A 19164-nucleotide genomic window follows, 5' to 3' on the forward strand; every position below is an offset into this window, starting at 1 on the left:
GAGGGTCTCCGCCTCAACTACCCTTTCAGGTAGTGAGTTCCAGACCATCACCACCCTCTGGGTGAAAAAGTTTTTCCTCATCTCCCCTCTATTTTTTCTATTAATCACTTTAAATCTATGCCACCTCATCACTGACCTCTCTGCTAAGGCGAATAGACCCTTCACCTCCACTGTATCCAGGCCTGTCAAAATTTTGTACATTTCAATCAGATCTCCCCTCATCCTTCTGTTCCAAGGAGAATAACCCCAGCCTATCCAATCTTTCCTCATTGCTGCATTTTTCCAGTCCTGGCAACATCCTCGTAAATCTCCTCTGTACCCTCTCTGGTGCAATTACATCCTTTCAGGGCTCTTGCCCCACCCCCGCTTTATTTGCTTGAAACCTATTACATTTCTAATATTTGCCAGTTCTGATGAAGGGTCATTGACCTGAAACCTTAACTCTGCTTCTCTCTCCACAGATGCTGCCAGACCTGCTGAGTATTTCCAGCATTTCTTGTTTTTATTTCAGATTTCCAGCATCTGCAATATTTTGCTTTTTATGATATGTCCTTTCTGTATTGAGGTGATCAGAACTACACACAGTATTTAAGTTGTGGCCGAACCAATGAGTTATACAGTTCCAGCATAACCTCCCTGCTCTTGTATTCTATACCTCGGCTAACAAAGTAAAGGATTCCATATACCTTCTTAACCACCTCTTATCGACCTGTCCTGCTACCTCCAGGGATCTGTGGACATTCACTCCAAGGTCCCTCACTTCCTCTACTCTTCTTAGTATTTTCCCATTAATCATGTATTCCTTTGCCTTGTTTGACCTCCCTAAATGCATCACCCCACACTTCTCCAGGCTGAATTCCATTTGCCACTTTCCTGCCCATCTGACCAGGCCATCAATATCTTTCTGCAGCCTACAGCTATCCTCCTCGCTATCTACCACACGACCAATCTTTGTGTCGTCTGCTAACTTCTTGATCATACGCCCTACATTTACGCCCAAATTGTTAATATATACCACGAAAAGCAGGGAACCCAGTACTGAACTCTGCAGAATGCCACTGGAAACAGCCTTCCAGTCGCTAAAACACCCATCAACAATTACCCTTTGTTTCCTGTCACTGAGCAAATTTTGTATCCACCTTGTTGCATTTCCCTGAATCCCATGGGATTTTATTTTTTTTTTATCTAGTTTGCCATGTGGGACCTTGTCAAAAGCCTTGCTGAAATCCATGTACTGAACAAATTGTTGGAGCTGCGGGCTGACAAGTCCCTGGGTCCTGATGGACTTCATCTTAGGGTGTTAAAAGAAGTGGCTAGTGAGATAGTTGATGCGTTTGTTTTAATTTTCTGAAATTCCTTAGATTCGGGGAAGGTTCCGTTAGATTGGAAAATAGTGAATGTAACTCCTTTATTTAAAAAGGGAGGGAGACAAAAAGCAAGAAACTACAGGCCAGTTAGCTTAACATCTGTCTTAGGGAAAATGTTAGAAACTATTATTAAAGACGTTACAGCAGGGCATTTCAAAAAATTCAAGGTAATCAGGCAGAGTCAACATGGATTTGTGAAAGGGAAATCACGTTTAACCAATTTATTGGAGTTCTTTGAGGGAGTTACATGTGCTGTGGATAAAGGGGAACCGGTGGATGTATTGCACTTAGATTTCCAGAAGGCATTTTATAAGGTGCCACATCAAAGGTTATTGCAGAAAATAAAAGCTCATGGTGTAAGGGGTAACATATTGGCATGGATAGAAGATTGGCTAGCTAACAGGAAACAGAGAGTAGACATAAATGGGTTATTTTCTGGTTGGCGATGTAGCAAGTGGTGTGCCACAGGGATCTGTGCTAGGGCCTCAACTTTTTAAAATTTATGTAAATGACTTAGATGAAGGGACCAAAGGTTTGGTTGCTAAATGTGCTGATGACACAAAGATAGAGTCATAGAGTCGTACAGCATAGAAACAGGCCCTTCGGCCCACCGCGTCCATGCCGACCATAATGCCTGTCTATACTAATCCCACCTGCCTGCATTAATTCCATATCCCTCTATAGATAGGAAAGTAACTTGTGAAGAGGACATAAGGGGGCTACAAAGGGATATAGGTAGGTTAGGTGAGTGGGCAAAGACCTGGCAAATGGAGTATAATGTGGGAAATTGGGAAATTGTCCACTTTGGCAGGGAGAATGAAAAAGAAGCATATTGTCAAAATGGTGAGAAATTGCAGAGCTCCGAGATGCAGAGTGATCTGGGTGTCCTAGTGCACGAATTGCAAAAGGTTAGTATGCAGGTACAGCATGTAATTAGGAAATCTAATAGAATGTTATTGTTTATCGCGAGCAGAGTTGAATACAAAAGTAGGAAGGTTATGCTTCAGCTATATAGGGCATTGGTGAGACCACATCTGGAGTACTGTGTACAGTACTCATCTCCTTATTTAAGGAATGATGTAAATGCGTTGGAGGCAGTACAGAGAAGGTTTATTAGACTAATACCTGGAATACGTGGGCTGTCCTAACAGGAAAGATTGGGCAGGCTAGGCTTGTATCCGCTGGAATTTAGAAGAGTAAGAGGTGACTTGATTAAAACATACAGGCCGGAATTTTACAGTGGGCGGACGGGAGCCCGACTCCGACGTAATAGTCAGTGACGAATCCGCTTCCACCTTGCCTGGGGATCCGTCCCGTATTTTATGGATCCCCAGGCTTTAATTGGCCTGAGGCAGGACTTCCACCCATTTAAGGGAGGAGGTCCTGCCTCATTGAGCTGCCGGCCAATCAGCGGGCCGGCAGCTCTTAGTCAGAGCAGCGCCACCGGGAGCGATGGACACTGCTGGGACTGCAGCCAACGCCTGGACCTGAGAGAGTGGATAAGTTTGGATTGCCTCACCAGGGGGATCGGTCGTGCCCTGGTGAGGCTAGTGTGGTCATTTGGGAGGAGGGGGGCATATTGGATCCCAGGGGTGGGTTGGGAGGCGAGGGCGGCCCTCAATCGGGCACCCTGTGCCCGACTGCCATGCCCCCCCCCCCTCCCCCGGGGCACGGAAAGGCCAGCAGCTATCCCTGGGTGGCCTTTCACGTCCCTGGCACACCCACCTGCCATGGTTAAAATACCCTTGGAGGTAGGTGAGGGCCCTTAAGTGGCCACTTAATGGTCTTGATTGGCCTCGGGCAGGCGGACCGTTTCATACCCCCGCCCCCCCCTGCCTGACCTCCGTAAACTTGTTTGGAGGCGGAATCGGGGCGGGGCGGCCTCCCAGAGCCTGCTGTTCAATTTTACACCGCCCCCACGCTACCATCCGACCCGCTGGGGCGGCATAAAATTCTGGCCATAAGATCCTGAGGGGTCTTGACAGGGTGGATGTGGAAAGGATGTTTCCCAATGTGGGAGAATCTCGAACTGGGGTCACTGTTTAAAGATAAGGGGTCGCCCATTTAAGACAGAGATGAGGAGAAATTTTTTCTCTGAGAGCCGTGAGTCTTTGGAATTCTCTTCCTCAAAAGGTGGTGGACGCAGGGTCTTTGAAGATTTTTAAGGCAGAGGTAGATAGATTCTTGATAAGCAAGGGGGTGGAAGGTTATCGGGGGTAGGTGGAAATGTGGAGTAATCAGTTCAGCCATGAACCTATTGAATGGCGGAGCAAGCTCGAAGGGCTGAATGGCCTAACCCTGCTCCTAATTCGTATGTTCGCATGTGCTATGTGCCCATTTACAGGCATAATGCACATCTTCCTGCCTTAAGGGTGCAATGCATTCTCCTAGCCTGTTTTTTCCCTCAGGAAAAGATGATTGACCTTTTTTTTTAATAAAGTGTTTTCTTTCCTCCAAGCCACCTAGCATCTATTCTCAAAGCAGTCACCAGAGTTATACAATAATGACCTATGGGATAACTACTCTGATTTCCCCATCATTTGTTGCTGATGTTTCTCCAAAGATGTGTGGAAATTTCCTACAATCATACTTATCGGCACTAACTGGGGAGATATTTGTCATTCTGGATATCTCCAGTTTGAGTGTGAACGAAGCCAACTGTCTGTGAAGTTTTTATGACTTGGAAAATTTAACAGGGGTTTTTAATTTTGGAAAAAAAAGTACTGATTTTCAAGTCCCATTGGGCTCAGGCTTCAGTTACCAAACACAGAAAACAATTTTAGGAATATAATTAACTCTTTGACACTGTGCAAGCAATTCACTACAAGGAAAATAAACTTATTTTTTGCTGTTTCTTATAAATCAGAAGGAATTTCAGGAGGAGTCTCGAGATGTAGCCCAATGCTGTTCTAGTAAGAGTAAGGTGGCTTCATCCGCCAGTTCCTCTCAGTGACCAAGTTGAACTCAGTTGTATGAGAGACCCACCTGAGCTGTTCCAGTCAACATCATTCAAAATATTCTCTGTTAAATTTCACACTATTTAAAAATCAATGCATGCTCAAAGGCCAGGGAGCATACTCTCACTGTTCACTCTTTTTAATATCACCACCCCACTCCTCCAACTTTAACCCTTTCTCTCCATCACTTGCACAGTATAAGAAATGAGGAACAATGACATGTCAGCAAAGCTCATACTTGTTGGTTTTCGCTTGTTAAGAAAAATAAAAAAGGTGATATGCAAAAAGCTTCTTAAGCTTAAAAAGAAAGTTTCTACAAAAAAGCCTGCGAATGGCCTATGATTACAATTATCCAAATTAACTGGGGAGATATTTGTCGATCTTATTAGCTCCAGTTTGAGTGTGAACTAAGTTACTGTCTGTGAAGTTGCCGTAACTGAAAATTTAACGGGCTTTATTAATTTTGGAAAAGAAAATACTGGCTTTCAGGTCTCACTGCTGATTCGGCTACAGTTACCAACCACAAGGCAATTTTAGGAATCTTGTGTGATAGCACAATGCAAGAATTCAGTACAAGGAAAAATATTTTTTTTTCTATGTTTCTTAAAAATTGGAAAGAGTGTCAAACAGAACCTGGAGATATAGCCCAATGCTGTTCTAGTAATAATGACACATGGATTTATAAAGCACCTTAACACATCACAACTTGCTTCACATAGTAAATTAGTTTTAAATTACGGCAACTCGTTTTTCAGGCAAATGTGGCAGACATTCTCAGCTGGAGTAGCGATGAGATGAATGACTGCTCAATCTGTTTGGTAGTTTGGGTTGAAAAGGAATGTTGGCCTTGAGTACACTCGTATGCAGTTTCTAATCTTGGTCTGACTATCTGGCAGGAGGGACCAAGGACAGATAAAACTGCCTCCCACGGAGTAGAGTAGGAATGTAAGAGCATGTGAAACCAACAGTATTGTCAGAGGCTTAGAAACAGATTGTCTATTCCCTTCGGGGAATGCCACAAGATGGGAGAACTGATTGATAGAGACCTTGCACTAAAATTAATTAGGGATCCCACTTTTGATTTCTATCAAGTGACATCTACTAGCAAATAAACATGTGCATTACCAGGTAAGGACTAGAACAGGGTTATTTATGTTGCCTGCCCCATGGCTAGATATCTTGCAAATACTTTCTGCATGGATTCACAAATAATGAGTAACACTTGAGAGAGATTCCAAAGGGCAGCCAGTGTTGTGTTTTCTTTTCCTAGAGCTTAATAAGACTTCGGACATCAAGGTACTAACCATGCATCAGGGGTTCCTTTATTGAAGGTAGTAGCATGGCATTGCATTGCAAAAGAACATGTCTGGTCTGTTTGGTGATCAGTAGCAGACTGAGGATGAGAATCAGTCAAAGAACAAAGAACAGTACAGCACAGGAACAGGCCATTCGGCCTGTAACATGGTATGTTACATCATTTCCTCTCTAGCAAGGTATACTGAAAATGTAACCACACCTTAAAGGTGTACTACAACTTCTCCCTTTTATGAACTAAAAATGATCCCCCTTATAATTAAGCATAACTATTTACAATGAAAGAAAAATGTGTGTCTGTAAGGTACAGAATGATGAGCTAGAGAACTCGTAGGGTTTTGGGTCTCTAAATCTTCCTGGCAGTTGGCTCACACACCCCTACTTAGTAATTATGATGTTGGCTTGCGGTTGTTGGATCTTCTCTCAGTGATCAGTGGGAGTAGTATGCTTGGATGTTGCATAGAATGTGCTCTTGGACCTTGTAATGCCTTGGCTCTGGATAGATCTGTTACTTCAGCTGGCTGCACATACCTTCCGTGGAATGCTGAACTCTTACTTGCTGTCCTATCTTTAAACCTGGCAATTCTTTACCTGCTTTCCTGTCATGCACATCTGTCATCCTCCCCTGTTTTTCCAAAAATGCCCCTCACTTCTGGAAGAGTTGAGTGATGGAAGTGAGATTAATTCAATAATTCCCGTAGAAACGATGCTTTCTGTGCCAAATTTGGGATGTGCTGAGATAAAAAGTTGGTGACCTAAATAGCATTGGCGATCCTCCTTTATCTTGGGATGTTGGCATCGCATGAACGTCCTGCAGCTTGCTGGGGTCAGGATGAATATCAGCACTCAAGTATATTGACCCAAAAAAGTTGATTTGTCGTACATTGATCTTGCATTCGTGATGGTTAATTACTTGCTCTTCTTTGCACACTTCTTGCATCAGGAGATGTAGGTTCTGTTTTGTCCTTCCCACTGCAGCAATGTCATCTGCTATGCATATGCAACCTGGTACTGTACCAGTAAAATGTTCCATATGAGCCTGAAAGAGATCTTGGCTAATTGATAGCCCAGAAGGAAGGCATTGAAAACAATACCGACCAAATGGGGTATGGAATGTAGTCAGCTCTTGAAACTTCTCAGCCAGATGCACTGACCAATAACCATTCTTTGTGTCTAGTTTTGAGGAAAATTTGGCCCCTGCAAATTTCAGGTTAAACTCTTAGAGTGTGGGAATCTTGTGGACATGCTTGAGCGCTTTGTTCCACCATTGCACATCCAGGCAGACTCCAAGTGATCCATCTTTCTTGGACTACACTCGTGATTGAGCTGCACCAACCCATGTATTCTTGTACCTTTCTGATGATCCCATCGGTTTCCATCCTGTCCAGTTTGACTTTCAGTTTGGACTGAATGTGGATGCTGCATTTGCGAGGTGGGTTGATTGAAGGTATGGCATCCTCTATTAGATATAAAGTTGCGGCTCCCTTGAAGCAGCCAATTCTATCAAAGCAATCTGGGTACTGTACTGTTAGATCGCTGACTGAAGTGATGGGCGTATCTCCTGATACGGTTTGCCTTCTGGCACCTGGTTGATCGCATGTATCGTCACCAAGGCTAGATCTCAGCATGCCGGATAGACCTACAAATCGCTGGACCTTTTTTCTCTACGATGTCGAAGTTTGTGACTTCCAGGATGACTGGTTATATTTATAATATATCACGATGGATCCTAAGCATGGAATGGCTGATTCGTTGTATGTAGACAATTGTACAGCAGTTGGTTTTGCCATGGCGTTCAATTTGTTTGGGTACATTTCTTATAGAATCCGCACTTGCTCCTGTATCTATTTTTGGCAATAACAAATGTTTCCAACTTGTTGTGGACAGATGATCTGGATTGTGACAAAAATTTCAGATGGTGCAATGACACCTATGCATCCTGTGCTATGGACAGTATGGAAAGTGTGCTCACCTCACCTCATATCAGCTCTTCATTCCTTTGTCCGCTACCTCTTGTATGCTTTTTTTTGCTGTATCTGCTCCTGTCTTTATCGCTGCCTGAAGGTACTGTCTGCTGGAACCTTTGCGCGATTCTTCACAGCTCCTTCAGCCTTTACTCTTTCTGCATTGTTTCTGGCAGTGACCCTTCGTGTCACATGCTTTGTAGAAATCAAAGAATGGCGGGCAACTCTTTGGCACATGTAGAAGTCCACCTCCCTAACATGGCTTCCCAGTCTTGGATGCTCTCATCAGTGTGTTCACCGTCTAGGTTGTACATAGACCTTATAAGACTCTGTCAGCCCACAGTGATGGCTTCATATTTATGTCTGACCTCAAGCAGTTCGTGAATGCTGCAACCTTTGGGTTTATCTAGCAGGTCTTTCTGAAATGTATCGATCGTTGTGGATGCAATCACCAGCTTGGCGATTCTTTCTGCTAGCTCGGCATTTGAAAAGTCACAGTATGCACCCTTTTCCGTGCACCTACTAATAAAGTGGTCAGTGGACTCGTGGGGTTGCTGACGAAATGCCATGAACCCTAGTTTAGTTTAGTTTAGAGATACAGCACTGAAACAGGCCCTTCGGCCCACCGGGTCTGTGCCGACCATCAACCACCCATTTATACTAATCCTACACTAATCCCATATTCCTACCACATCCCCACCTGTCCCTATATTTCCCGACCACCTACCTACACTAGGGGCAATTGCTAATGGCCAATCTACCTATCAACCTGCAAGTCTTTGGCATGTGGGAGGAAACCGGAGCACCCGGAGGAAACCCACGCAAACACAGGGAGAACTTGCAAACTCCGCACAGGCAGTACCCAGAATTGAACCCGGGTCGCTGGAGCTGTGAGGCTGCAGTGCTAACCACTGCGTCACTTTGTGGATGCAAAAATTAATTTGGACTCTTTAACTGGTCTTCTAGAATTGTCCAATTTTTCTTCAGATCCCTTTGGTCCTCTTCTGTGAGACCAGATGTATTTAATTGAATTAAGCCTTCATTTCCAATTGCAATATGGATTTTGATAGTCTGCCTATCTGACTCAGACACACCCAGGTCGGCGAACCAAAGCTCTGTTCTTTGTTTGAACAGCCTGAACTCCGATAATAAATCAGCCGCTTTGCAATTGATGCTCGGCAATTTTGCTGTCATTTTTCCAGTTTTCAGGACATTGCTGCTGCTCTTTGTGTTTGAAAACTATGTCCCTGTCATTTTGCTGCTCAGGGGCTGAATGCTGCACTCACTGTAGATGCTGCAGTTCCTCAGTTTGCTGCAGCTTATTGTATTGCTGAAGCACTAATTGAGATGGATGACACTGTTGTTGCTTTTGCGTGCTTTTTCCTGACTCTGCCCATGAAGCTTGGTTGTGGTGGGTATGCACCACAATGCCCGCCTATAATGGCGACATTGACTTTTCCAGACTCTTACTTTCATTTTCACAGTCAACTTTGCAACACTTCTTGGCCTGAGCTCAACGATGGTTCCGATGTCCCTTGCTTGTGATTGATCCATCTGGCCATGTCCCCGTAACTCGCCTTGCCTAGCTGAGCACCGCCTGGTGCTGAACTGATGCTCTGTTCCAATTTTTAAAACTTTCAGAACTCGCTGAGTATTAATCTTCAGTTTTTACACCACACACTCTTTGTCGACAAGTGGTTTTTTTACTCCGAAGTTCATTATTGCTGACCGGCTATTTCCAATTTCTCCACTATCGATGATTCCACGCTGCGCATGGTGGGCTTTGATTTGGAGAATCTTCGAGTCTTCAAATCTTCACCGCTGGCTGATGTATTTGGTGGACTCTAAAATGAAAAAATCTCCACCGCTGCCGCCATATTGTGTCTTCTTTCAGCTGTTCCAGTTTATGCCACTTTTGAAGCACCAAATATATTAAAGCAAAGGACTAGATCTCCCAAATGAAGGGGCACCAGTAACATACGATAACAAAAAACAAACTATAAAAGGACACTGAATTAAATCAAACGCATCACTCCCGGTGGTGAAGATGTACTACAGTCCCTCTGGTGCCCACCATTGTGCCTATTTATAGGAGCACAAGTGTATCCCCAATTAATGCCCACCACCTGTATACAATTAACACCCATGCTCTCTGTTGTCAAGACTCTGGCCACTTTTGGTTGACCTCACCTTTAGCCACCTGTGCTCAAGCTCTGGAATGCCCTCTCAATAAACTCTTCTGTCTCCCCATCCCTCTCCTCCTTAAGGCCTAACTCATTGACCAAACTTTTAGTCACCCACCCTAATACTTCCTCCTGTTTGTGTCAATATTATTTGATTATTTCTCTGTGAAGTCATTTGGGATGTTTTTCTATCATTAAAAACACGATATAAATTCAAGTTCTTTTTTTATTCTGTCGTGGGATATGGACGTCACTGGCAAGACCAGCATTTATTGCCCATCCCTAACTGCCCTTGACAACCAAGTGGTTTGCTGGGCCATTTCACAGGGCAGTTAAGAGCCAACCACACACATGTAGGCCAGACCAGGTAAGGACAGCAGATTTCCTTCCCTAAAGGACATTAGTGAACCAGATGTGAATTTAGGACAATCGGTGATTAGTTTCATGGCACTATTGTTGAGACTAGCTTTCAATTACAGATTTTTTGTGAATTAATTGAACTGATTAATTGAGTTTAAATTCCACCAGCTGCCACTGTGGGATTTGAACCCGTGTTCCCAGGGCTTTGGCCTGGACCTCTGGATTACTAATTTAGCGACCATCTCCCCCTAAAGCAGTTTGATACAACTGAGTGGCTTGCTAGGCTATTTCGGAGGGCATTTAAAAGTCAGCCACATTGCTGTGGGTCTGAAGTCACACGCAGCCCAGACCAGGTAAGGACAGCAGATTTCCTTCCCGATAGGTTTTTAATTCCCGATTTATTAATTGAATTCAAATTTCACCATCTGCTGTGGTGGGATTCGAACCAATGTCCTGGGCCTCTGGGTTAGTAGTCCAGTGATATTACAACTATACCACCCTTCCCCCCCATATTACACACATTAACGCATACAGACTAGATTGTTGCTCTCCATTTGAAGCTACAGTTTTTCGAAGCCCAACTTTTAATATCAGAAGCACACTGTAGTTCCTCAACAAAGAACCACTTAACTAAAGTAATTTACACACATGAAAATCCCTTAACTGCTTACAGTAATAGCTTTCCTGTTTTTCTGGCTTGGGTGTCAGTAAGGAGGGTAGGGGAGGATGCTTGCAAATAGCAAAATCTGTGAATGGCGACTCCTGTCAACCATTGAAACGTTCTGGGAACTCTCAACACAAAGGTATGCTGGGATGTAGAGCCTGCTACCTTTTATTCTTTCATGGGATGTGGGCATCGCTGGCTAGGCTAGCATTTATTGACCATCCCGAATTGCCTTTGAGGGTAAACCCACTGTGCTGCCCGGAAGGGAGTTCCAGGTTTTTGACCGAGTGACAGTGAAGGAACGGCAATATAGTTCCAAGTCAAGGTGGTGTGTGGCTTGGAGAGGAGCTTGCAGGTGGTGGTGTTCCCATACGTCTGCTGCCCTTATCCTTCTATTTGGTAGAGGTCGCGGGTATGGAAGGCACTGTTAAAGTTGCTGTAGTGTCATAGAGTTATACAGCACAGAAACAGGCCCTTCGACCCACCATGACCATGCCGGGCATCAAGCCTATCTATTCTAATCCCATTTTCCTATGGCCTTGTATGCTATGGCGTTTCAAGTGCTCATCTAAATACTTTTTAAATGTTGTGAGGGTTCCTGCCTCTACCACCTCTTCAGGCAGTGTGTTCTAGATTCCAACCACCCTCTGGGTGAAATTTTTTTTCCCCTCAAATCCCTTCTAAACCTCCTGCCCCTTACCTTAAATCTGTGCCCCTGATTATTGACACCTCTGCTAAGCGAAGAAGTTTCTTCCTATCTACCCTATCTGCGCCTCTCATAATTATGTTTACCTCAATCAGGTGCCCCCTCAGCCTTCTCTGCTCTAAGGAAAACAACCCTAGTCTATCCAATCTCTCTTCATAGCTGAAATGCTCCAGCCCAGACAACATTCTGGTGAATCTCCTCTGCACCCTCTCCAGTGCAATCACATCCCTCCTATAGTGTGACCAGAACTGTACACGGTTCTCCAGTTGTGGCCTAGCTAGCATTTTATACAGCTCCATCATAACCTCCCTGCTCTTATATTCTATGCCTCGGCTAATAAAGTCAACTATCCCGTATGCCTTCCTAACCACCTTATCTACCTGTGCTGCTACCTTCAGTGACCTATGGACAAGTACACCAAGGTCCCTCTGTACTTCCTAGGGTCCTACCATCCATTGTATATTCCCTTGCCTTGTTAGACCTCCCAAAATGCATCACCTCACACTTCTCAGGATTTAATTCCATTTGCCACTGCTCTGCCCATCTTACCAGCCCATCTGTATCTTCCTGTAGTCCAAGGCTTTCCTCCTCACTATTTACGACACCACCAATTTTCACGTCATCTGCGAACTTACTGATCATACCTCCTATATTCTTGTCTAAATCATTATGTACACTACAAACAGCAAGGGTCCCAGCATCGATCCCTGCGGTACACCACTGGTCACAAGCTTCCAATCGCAAAAACCCTCGACCATTACCCTCTGCCTCCTGCCACTAAGCCAATTTTGGATCCAATTTGCCAAATTGCCCTGGATCCCATGGGCTCTTACCTTCATGACCAATCTCCCATGCGGGACCTTATCAAAAACCTTACTGAAGTCCATGTAGACTACATCAACTGCTTTACCCTCATCCACACACCTAGTCACCTCCTCGAAAAATTCAATCAAATTTGTTAGACATGATCTCCTCCTGATAAAGCCATGCTGACTATCCTTGATTAATCCCTGCCTCTCCACGTGGAGATTAATCCTGTCCTTCAGAATTTTTTCCAGTAGTTTCCCTACCACTGATGTTAGACTTACTGGTCTACAAGTGCAACTTGTAGATGGTCATACTGCTGCCACAGTGCGTCGGTGGTGGAGGGCGTGAACATTTAGGGTGATGGATGAGGTGCCGATCAAGCGGCTTACTTGTCCTGGTTTGTGTCAAACTTCTTGAGTGTGGTTGGAGTTGCACTCATTCAGGCAAGTGGAGAGCATTCCATCACACTCCTGACCTGTGCCTTGTAGATGGTGGGCAGGCACTGGTGAGTTACTTGCTGTGAAATTTCCAGCCTCTGACCTGCTCTTGTAGGCACAATAATTATATGGCTGGTCCAGTTCAGTTTCTGGTCAATGATAACCCCCAAAATGTTGCTAGTGGGGAATTCAGCGATCATAATGTCATTGAACATCAAGGGGAGATGGTTAGATTCTCTCTTGGAGATGGTCATTGCCTGGCACTTGTATGGCGTGAATGTTACTGATCAGCCCAAACCCCTTGTTGAAGCTTATCTACTGAGAGTGGCGATTCTTAGAATCCACATGAATTCGAAACTCATTGCTGGACAGATTTTGAATGGAAACTGATATTGAAAGCATTTTGAACACAATATTATTTTGTGTGTAGGTAAGTTTAATTTTCTTAGTTTGTTTTTACATCGTAATTATATTTCTATTAGTAAATATCAACTGAGCAAGAGAGTAGCTAGAAGTATTTTCAATTTTTTTTTTATTTGCATTGGTTATCAGCCTTCCCCACTCATTACCTTTTTTCCCTTCTCGCTCAAACTATCCCTTTCCCCATTTCTATTCCTCCTCTTTGTGTCGTCTTCCCATATTCTTTGCCATTTCCCCCATTTTCTTTTCAACACATCTGCTTCATCGCTTTCCCCCCAAAGTTCCTGTTGCTTGCCTATTCAGCCTCATCAAGCTCATCATCTTCCCATTTACCCTTCAATTCCCCTCACCTTTGCCCATGCAACTCAATCCTCCATCACCCCCTCACCGTCCTCCATTTCCTTTACCCTCCCTTCCACCTCAAACCTCATCCTATTTCCACCAGCATCAGAGCTGTTTTTACAAGTGATGATCCACCTCCCAGTGTGGTTGTAGCTGCAGCTTTACTTTCCAAAGTGTTATAAGTTCTTTTAATGTATTTGATGACATAAAAAATGCATGGAAAGGCAAAATGCCAGTGGACAGTTGTCATGCAGGGAGGAGTTACACAGAGATGAAACTGGGTCAGAGGCCACAGGCCGCCAATGACTTTGAAGCAGGAGAGGGAATCCCAACGCTGGGAGAAGGACTCGGTGAAGCTGGCAATGGGAGGGAGCGGGAGGTCAAAGACCTGGCATTCTTCTACACAGTTTGAAAGATTATTTGAACTCTGCTCCCAAGTTCAGCAATGCCTCGATTTTAAAATTCTCATCCTTCTTTTCAAATCCCTTCATGGCCTTCCCCCCTCCCTATCTGTGTAATCTCCTCCAACCCCACAACTCTTTGACATTTCTGTGCTTGCCCAATTCTGGCCTCTTGCACATCTCAGATTATAATTGCTTCACCATTGGTGGCCGTGCTTTCAGCTGCCTGGGTGCTAAGCTCTAGAACAACCTCTCCCTAAATCCCTCCTTTTTCTCTACCTCTCTCTCCTCCTTTAAGATTCTCTTTAAAACCTACTTCTTTGACCAACTGCTGCCCTAATATCTCCTTATGTAGCTGGGTGTCAAATTTTAGTTGGCAAGGCTCCTATGAAGCACCTTGGGACATTTTACTACATTAAAGGCGCTATATAAATGCAAGTTGTTCTAGGCATTCCATGGCATATTACTGAAAATGCCCATTTCCTGCTTGACGGACAGCGCCTGAATATCCTGAAGTGCCTTTAATGTTGTGGGAGATGAAGAGCAACAAAGTGCTAATTTAACAACGATGCTTAGGAAAATACACAGGGATTTGTGCGTGGCCTTTGCTAAATAATAATGAACCTCTCTGCTGGATAAGCTCTTATATTCTCCCATTTTCAGGCAGAACTTCACATCTAGAAGTAGTAATAGTGAAGGGGACTGGCCCATCGATCAGATTAAGTATTAATAATGTGTTTCTTTTTCCTCATCCTAGTTTTCAAGACAGGGTATGCAACAGACCCAACAGCAGCAGCAGACAGCAGCACTGGTTCGACAGTTGCAAAAGCAGCTCTCTAGTAGGTACCAAGTTCAAATGAGATTTCAAATGCTTGATCATTGTATCTATTTTTTTGCATGTTTTCATAGAGAAAACAAAAATATGCAACAAAATTGTTGGAGAAACCCATTCGGTCAGTCGGCAACTTTTTTACCCTTCTAGTAGGAACACTTCGTCAGAATTTGTTTCAGCTGGGCTTTGGAACTAAGAGAATGGAGCACAAGAGTTCAGAGGGGAGACAGATTAAAGTGAGTAAAGGGAGTTGAGAAACCCAAGCAGCCAGTATCATGATGGCATTTCGTGGTGAGACGGTAAAAGCCCAGAGGAAGTGGTCTAAGAGTAATGGGAAAGGTCAAAATGGGGCAAAGGGTCAGAAGCACAAGATTGTAGACAAGAATGTGGACAAAGACAGTGGGCAATAAAGCTCAACAACAACTTTAAAAGAGGGTTCAGGAACAGGGATACTGGAGGGTGGGGGGGGGGGGGTTCACATACAGAAATCTTTGAAGGTGGCAGGACAAGTTGATAAGGTGGTTGAAAATACATGTGGGATCCTTGGCTTTCTAAATAGAGGCTTAGGTGGAGTATTGTGTTCAGTTCTGGGCACCACACTCTCAGAAGTATGTCAAGGCTTTGGAGATGGTGCAGAAGAGGTTTACTCAAATGACACAAGGGTTGAGGGACTTCAGTTAGGTGGAGAGAATGGAGATGCTGGGATCAGAGAGGATAAGGGTAGAATTAATAGAGGTGTTCAAAATTATGAACAAATTTGGTAGAGTAGATGGGGAGAAACTGTTTCCACCATCTGAAAGGTTGGTAACCAGAGGACACAAGCTAATTGGCACAAGAACCAGGGAGAGACCAGGAGGTTTTTTTTATGCAGCATGTTTTATGATGTGGAAAGGTGGTAGCAGATCCAATCATTTTCAAAATGGAATTGGATAATTGCCTGAAGGGGAAATATTTACAGACCCAAGAACTGCTTAAACTGGTGAATCTCAGCTGACAGCAGCAGTGCAGACACCCGTGTAGGGACTGCCTGCAGTGGTGTGTGTGGTAAATGCAGGAGCAGTTTGCTGTTGGTATCTAGAAACAATTCTGCCATTGCCCACAAATTAAATATAACACTATTGGCACCAAACTGGTCCTTCAACCTGCAACACAATTCATAACACCGGCCAGAAGCAAAACTGTGCAGAAACCATACACGATGAAAACTAAAGTCTAAGTGAACATCACACCCTGTACAAAATGTAAAATGCACTCAGCTTGAATCAACAAAACCAGCCAGTCAGCTTAAATTCCTGACTCGAGTTCCCCAAACAATTTTCTCACCTCTTTTCCCCCTTCCCCCACCTTCCTCTTCATCCCCTCTCTCGCCTTTTTCACTACAGAGCTCAGTGTAATTTGAATCCTTTGATAAGATTATTGTCTTGTAATTACTCTCACGGGTTACTTCTCTCTCATTCTTTCGCTCTCTCTCATGGAAATGCCATTAATGTTATGCTAAACTCTCTACCAATTGAGGAATAGCTGAATTACAGACATGCCTAGCTTTTCTCTTAAATGCATAACTGATTGTGATGCTTGTGCAACCTTCATCCTCTGCTAGGTAGCCAGCCACAACAGCCATCGAACCCATACAGCCACCCTCCCCATTACTGAACCTTGGAAAGAAGCACAGACCAGACAGTCCATGGAGAACAATGAAGACCAATGCACCTGAACGAGCTCCCTGTGGGGGTTTAGTTCATTGTTCGTCCCGACCTTATTTTTTATTATTATTTTCATGTTTTTTTAAAAAAAATTATTTCAACACATGCTTTTTCTCCCTCTGTGATGTAGCTGATGTGAATAAATAATGTAAAGTGAGAGTAGATTATTTTATTTAAGAGAAAAAGAAATTGAAGTTTTACAATGAGACGTGTTTCTTGGATCTTGTAGGTCCTGTAAAAAGCTGCTGGAATTTTTTTTTTTGTTTTTGCTAAAAGTCCATTTTGGTGCTTTTAGCTGATCTACAACGATGGAATGTTCTAGATATAAATGGAATTTATTTATTTGTTAGCAAAGGCTCCCTAACAATGCACTGGACCAAAATTATGGTTTCTATGAATGAATTTGACTATGACAAGATAGGCTGTCTACAGAACTGTGGCCAGAGACACTTTGTTCTTTTCAGTGGCTTGCATTCTTGAGCCTCTGTAGGACGTGGCAAAGCTGTTCATTTAAACTGTCAATTTTGCCTAGATTTGTAATTTTACATGAGCACTTTTTAAGAAGAAGAAAGAAGTTTGTTAAATAATAAAACTATTTTTCCCCTATAATAATAATGATATTGTAAGGCATCTCTGAGCAGCTCTGTTGTGTGTGATTAAGTTTGGTATTATCTGTTACATTTGGATCGATAAGTTACGATGAAGGATAAAGATGACGGTTGCAACTTGAAATCTAATAAACCAACAATTAACTCGGAACAAATGTCTTTTTGTCTTGTGATTGGCATATTTTTGTCATTACTGGTTTGGAATAGGCGAAGGTAAGAGACTTTGTAAGGCATAACATGAGGTGCGTGCTTGAGTAGTGTAAGGTGACTTTGGGCCTATGGTTCTCAAAGCTGTACACCACTGACCTGATTTCTGTGTCCATTGTAGACTAATTGATGGAGATCGATTGCTATGATTAGTCAACAAACACAATTATTGCTGTATCATGTGAATACCAGAATGGTAGAAGGTGTATTAGCTGGGCCTTGGTCTCCTTTTTGTACAGCAATTCCTAAGTGAGGTAAGAAAAAAAAAAGTTGCAAGTTATTCAGCAAAGTATCAATTAAAGGTCTGCATTTTCCTTTTCATTTCTGTGTTTGTCAGCTTGCATTTATCTTCCCATTTTCCAATTCTGGAGTGGAAAACCCCAAGAAATTTCTCCGTATTTCACATAGTGGATTATTTTGAAGCACATTGGCTGTTGTTTGGGAAAGTATCCATGGGATATTCTGAAGTCCACCTGAAGAAGCAGACAGGGTCTTGTTTAATGTGTTATTTGGTTTCAAAAATGCAGCATTCCCTTATTTACTGCACTCATATCAATGCCAGTAGAGTGCACTCTCTCTAAATGGGCCTTGGGAGCCCTACAAAAAGTCATCTTGTGTATACAAAGCAAATTCTCGACATACACAGCAGATGCATAAGCATCTGAAGAGAAATTAGTTAACATTTAGGATAGACACACCTTGTCGGGACCGGATAAGGAGAACCGGTAAGTCTTTTAGAACATTGCCTAAAATTAAAATAGCAGTGGAGATCAACAGCTATCGTTGTGACTCACATATGCTAATCACAGTATACCGATACACTGAAAGGTGCTTTCAGTAAGTATTGATTGCATCAAGGAGCCCTAGTAAAACTGATGTCAATGGGAAACAGGGAAAACTCTCCGCTGGTTGGAGTCAGACCAAGCACAAAGGAAGATGGTTGTGGTTGTCGGAGGTCAATCGTCTCAGCTCCAGGGCTTCACTGCAGGAGTTCCTCAGGGTAGTGAGCTAGGCCCAGCCATCTTCAGCTGCTTCATCTCCTTTCTTCCCTCCATCATAAGGTCAGAAGTGGAGATGTTCGCTGATGATTGCACAATGTTCAGCACCATTCACGGCTCCTCAGCTACTGAATCAGTCCATGTAGAAATGCAGCAAGACCTGGACAATATCCAGGCTTGGACTGATAAGTGACAAATAACATTTGCGCCACACAAGTGCCAGGCAATGACTATCTCAAACAAGAGAGAATCTAACCATCTCCCCTTGACAATCAATGGCATTACCATCACTAAATCCCCCACTATCAACATCTTGGGGGTTACCATTGACCAGAAACTAAACTGGAGTAGACAGTGATTACAAGAGCAAATCAGAGGCTAGGAATTCTACGGCAAGTAACTCACCTCCTGACTCCTCAATGCCTGTCCGCCATTTACAAGTCAGAAGTGTAATGGAATATACTCTCCACTTGCCTGGATGTATGCAGCTCCAACAACACTCAAGAAGCTCAACACCATCCAGGACAAAGCAGCCCACTTGATTGGCACCTGTTCCACAAACTTGCCCTCCCTCCACCACTGACGTACAGTGGCAGCAATGAGTACCATCTGCAAGCTGCACTGCAGCAACGCACCAAGGGTCCTTAGACAGCACCTTCCAAACTCACGACCTCTACCACCTAGAATGACAAGGGCAGCAGTTGAATGGGAACACCACCACCTGTAAGTTCCCCTCCAAGCCACACACCATCCTGACTTGGAACTATATTGCTGTTCCTTCACTGACGCTGGGTCAAAATCCTGGAACTCCCTTCCTAACAGCACTGTGGGTATACCTACCCCACATGGACTGCAGCGGTTCAAGAAGGCGGCTCACCACCACCTTCTCGAGGG

At 43.7% G+C, this 19164-nt stretch overlaps 1 protein-coding gene across 7 annotated transcripts in view; it reads left to right on the forward strand.

Annotated features, from left to right (window-relative positions):
* The window catches only part of LOC137375437 (mediator of RNA polymerase II transcription subunit 12-like protein), a 604549-nt gene extending 587263 nt beyond the window's left edge, over positions 1 to 17286 (forward strand). For 4 of the 7 annotated variants that reach the window (XM_068042658.1, XM_068042659.1, XM_068042662.1 and 1 more), the window contains 2 exons: positions 14680 to 14761; positions 16355 to 17286. In XM_068042658.1, the coding sequence (XP_067898759.1) occupies positions 14680 to 14761; positions 16355 to 16407 (135 nt within the window). In that variant the 3' untranslated portion in view covers positions 16408 to 17286. The remainder of the gene's footprint in view (positions 1 to 14679; positions 14762 to 16354) is intronic. The other 3 variants (XM_068042665.1, XM_068042664.1, XM_068042661.1) reach the window with 2 other exon arrangements.
* Positions 17287 to 19164: the final 1878 nt, after the last annotated feature.

This window comes from Heterodontus francisci, chromosome 11 (assembly GCF_036365525.1).
Source record: "Heterodontus francisci isolate sHetFra1 chromosome 11, sHetFra1.hap1, whole genome shotgun sequence".
Lineage (NCBI taxonomy): Eukaryota > Metazoa > Chordata > Chondrichthyes > Heterodontiformes > Heterodontidae > Heterodontus > Heterodontus francisci.